Source organism: Juglans microcarpa x Juglans regia, chromosome 2S (genome assembly GCF_004785595.1).
Source record: "Juglans microcarpa x Juglans regia isolate MS1-56 chromosome 2S, Jm3101_v1.0, whole genome shotgun sequence".
Lineage (NCBI taxonomy): Eukaryota > Viridiplantae > Streptophyta > Magnoliopsida > Fagales > Juglandaceae > Juglans > Juglans microcarpa x Juglans regia.
Window position 1 is genome coordinate 22761745 of NC_054597.1, and position 2927 is coordinate 22764671.

Consider the following 2927-nt stretch of genomic DNA (forward strand, 5'->3'; position numbering starts at 1 on the left):
GTACTCATAGGTTAGGTCACTTTTGTATATAAATACTAATTGCCGATCACATTAATGCAACATTTGATTTAGAGCTACCATATTCCTTAGTTAGTTTAGATGGTCTCTCAGGGTTATCGACTCATAGAACTAAAGTGAGAATGAAGTTTTCCATTGCAACTGCTTTTAGTGCTATATCCTGTAATAACGTCCGTTCGATTGTCGTCATTATAGGGTATTTTTAGCCACAGCTAGCCTTAAAATTAGGTTTGTAACAACTAGCTAGTTGACAAGGACCGTATTTTTACCCCAAAACCTAAGTAGTAAAAACCAACTTCTACAAACTCTCAACAGTTCTTAAGGGAAGTAAAACCAATTCAGAAAGTTTATTTTCAGAAAGTATTTCTGAAATAGTATGAAAAACAAATTAGGCACACCCAGCCCATTAATCATTATTGTATATTGTTTTCTGAAATATTATTATTCAGTACAGACCAGAATTTATGGATAGATATTCATGTCGGGCCATTGCCGAAGAATATATAATAAGAACATGCACAAAATGAAAAGCTTGCCTCATAATACAACATTGTCTCAATGTTTTTTTCTCTAAGATTCTATTAATTTTCACTAGAAAAACTAAGAAGCTCACATTATCTGGCGCGGTAAATATAAGTATATAACGCGATCTTGTGACAAAACGACTGACTTCCTCTGAGACCGAAGCTCCTTAATACCATCTTTTCAGATGTTTATGTATATACATGAAGTCTTTTACAGCACAGCTTTCATGCACCTTTCATATATAGCATATTATTTCTATTATAAGATTAGCTAAATTAACATCTTGGTGTGCCCATGATGACGGGCTTACGATGATCTGCAAATACCTTTAAAATGAGTAAATTCACACACACACGCGCTGCACAAATACTTTAACGCTCCAATGGATCGATCTAAATCACATGACTTATACTCTAAAAGGACTAGTCAATGATGCAATTAGAGCTACATTGAAACCTTATTAAGAGCAAGAACTTCTCATTTCCAAGCAATGTGAGATTTCATACACCACTTACCATTATCCTTATAAGATAGGGTATCACAAACACATTTTTATATCTTTTAAATAAAAAAGTTATTGTTTGAAGGTACTAGTGCTCTTACCAAGTATATATATATATATATATATATATATATATTCTTCTCTTCTGACCAAAGTATTGTTGTAGATCATCATTTATATCTCTAGAACAATATCTACAAAAAACAAAGAAGAATCTATATAGCATTATTCTTGTGCACATAGTTATAGCTAATAATGATTAATTAAAATATAATTAAGGACTCACATTCAGAATTTGTGTTGACCCATTTACTTCCATTGTCACCCTTAAGATTCAATTCATGATGATCCTGATCATCGTCAGCAGGCTTCATTATACGTCTATTGTCCAAGTATTTCTTCATAGACAATGCTGTGCTTGAACTTTGGGGATATATCTTCTTGTGAAGTATTGCTCTCATAATCTTTAAAACGCTCAAGCGAGGGGAAACAAAAAACTATTAATAATCAAGAAATTCACGTACGAATCGCATTAAAACTATGAATATGTGTGGGTGGTATGCATGCATTGAGTACACATGTACCTTCTCCATTCTTGACTCCGGGAGTGCATGATCTCTTAAACTGGGAGCAGGCTGTGTGATTCCACTGCTGCAGACAAACATCTTTTCGAGAAGGAAAGAAAATGACTTTTTGCTATTAATGGTACCCTTTGAATTACTATCCAAACAAACATCCTTTCCTATATTTCGAACTATGCTGATGCTACGCTGCTGATTACAATCGTTGCTCGTTGACTGGTCATCAGAATCCAAGCTTGAGTCTTTATCAAGCAAATTTTTCCATTCAACATTATTTCTTTCCAAATCTGCAGAGAGAGTTAACTCGGCGCCTTGTTTATGCAATATTGAGTTCAACTCGTTCTGAAGCTTTCCCAATTCTTCAAGTGTAAGATCTTGCAGATCATGATCTTGGGAGGAGGATGAATTTCCCACAAGATTAATGCTGCTCTCTGGGTCTTCTTTCCAAGCGTTTTCTCCTAATGTCCCAATCGCTAGCAAACTCCCAATATGTCTTTCGCTGAATCCTTCTTTGCCAGGGTCTTGTTTTATGTTTTCTATTAATTGGAAAATTAAGTTAATGGAAATCAAATGCATTAATAAAACCTCAATATATTGCATTTCACAAGGCAAAAACCACGTAGTTAACGGAAAACTTACGACTAGCTGAAATGAAGCTGGTTGGTTTCCTGCTCTCATGTCTTCCATTGAACTTATTTTGCATCCAAGTAAAAATCTGTAATAAAAAAACACTTAACTCTTCTGGAAATAACATAGTGTATATATATGCAACACGCTCATAGTATTAGAGCATATTACAACTGTATATTTATATATATTTACATATATAATCACCAAGTTCTTTCTTACCTTCATTTTGGTGAGAGCTCCTCAAAGAATAACAGATTGATGGAGTGATGGAGCCTTAATTTAGGAGTACTGAGCTTATAGAAAATTAAATGTTAATACAAATTAATATGCCATAGGCGAGTGAGTGAGAGGAAGAGCTGGAAATATAAAGACTATAAATAGGGTAGAGAACACGGTTGAGAAATTCCAAGGCTGAGGTGAGATCTGTTTTCTGGTTCAAGTTCCAAAAACTGACTTTAGTGGCGGCCAGTAGTACTACTCTTTTTATCTGATCTCTCATCTTCTCAATAATTTAATTCACACCTTTCTCATTTGTAAATTACATTATCTTTCTACTTAGACCTAACATGATTACATGAAAGACACTCGAATGTTCCTTCATAAATATGCCTAGTTATAATTGGACCAATAAACGGTCGCCAATATTAGTGTTGTTCATACAAAACCGAGTA

The 2927-nt window shown here is 34.2% G+C and overlaps 1 protein-coding gene across 1 annotated transcript; it reads right to left on the reverse strand.

Annotated features, from left to right (window-relative positions):
• Nucleotides 1–1156: 1156 nt before the first annotated feature.
• On the reverse strand, nucleotides 1157–2699 carry LOC121253201 (protein DEEPER ROOTING 1-like). Its single transcript, XM_041153150.1, has 5 exons — nucleotides 2476–2699; nucleotides 2266–2341; nucleotides 1630–2162; nucleotides 1332–1509; nucleotides 1157–1239 (listed from the first exon to the last, which is right to left on the reverse strand). The coding sequence occupies exons 1-5, from the start codon at nucleotides 2479–2481 to the stop codon at nucleotides 1220–1222; spliced, it is 813 nt and encodes a 270-aa protein (XP_041009084.1). The 5' UTR covers nucleotides 2482–2699; the 3' UTR covers nucleotides 1157–1219.
• Between the last annotated feature and the right edge of the window lie 228 nt (nucleotides 2700–2927).

Excerpts from the sequence above, each read along its gene's own strand:
- LOC121253201 (XM_041153150.1), bottom strand. Across the intron at positions 1,510-1,629 it reads CGGAGTCAAGAATGGAGAAG|ATTATGAGAGCAATACTTCA; the intron begins GTACATGTGTAC and ends AGCGTTTTAAAG. Across the intron at positions 1,240-1,331 it reads GGTCAACACAAATTCTGAAT|ATATTGTTCTAGAGATATAA; the intron begins GTGAGTCCTTAA and ends TGTTTTTTGTAG.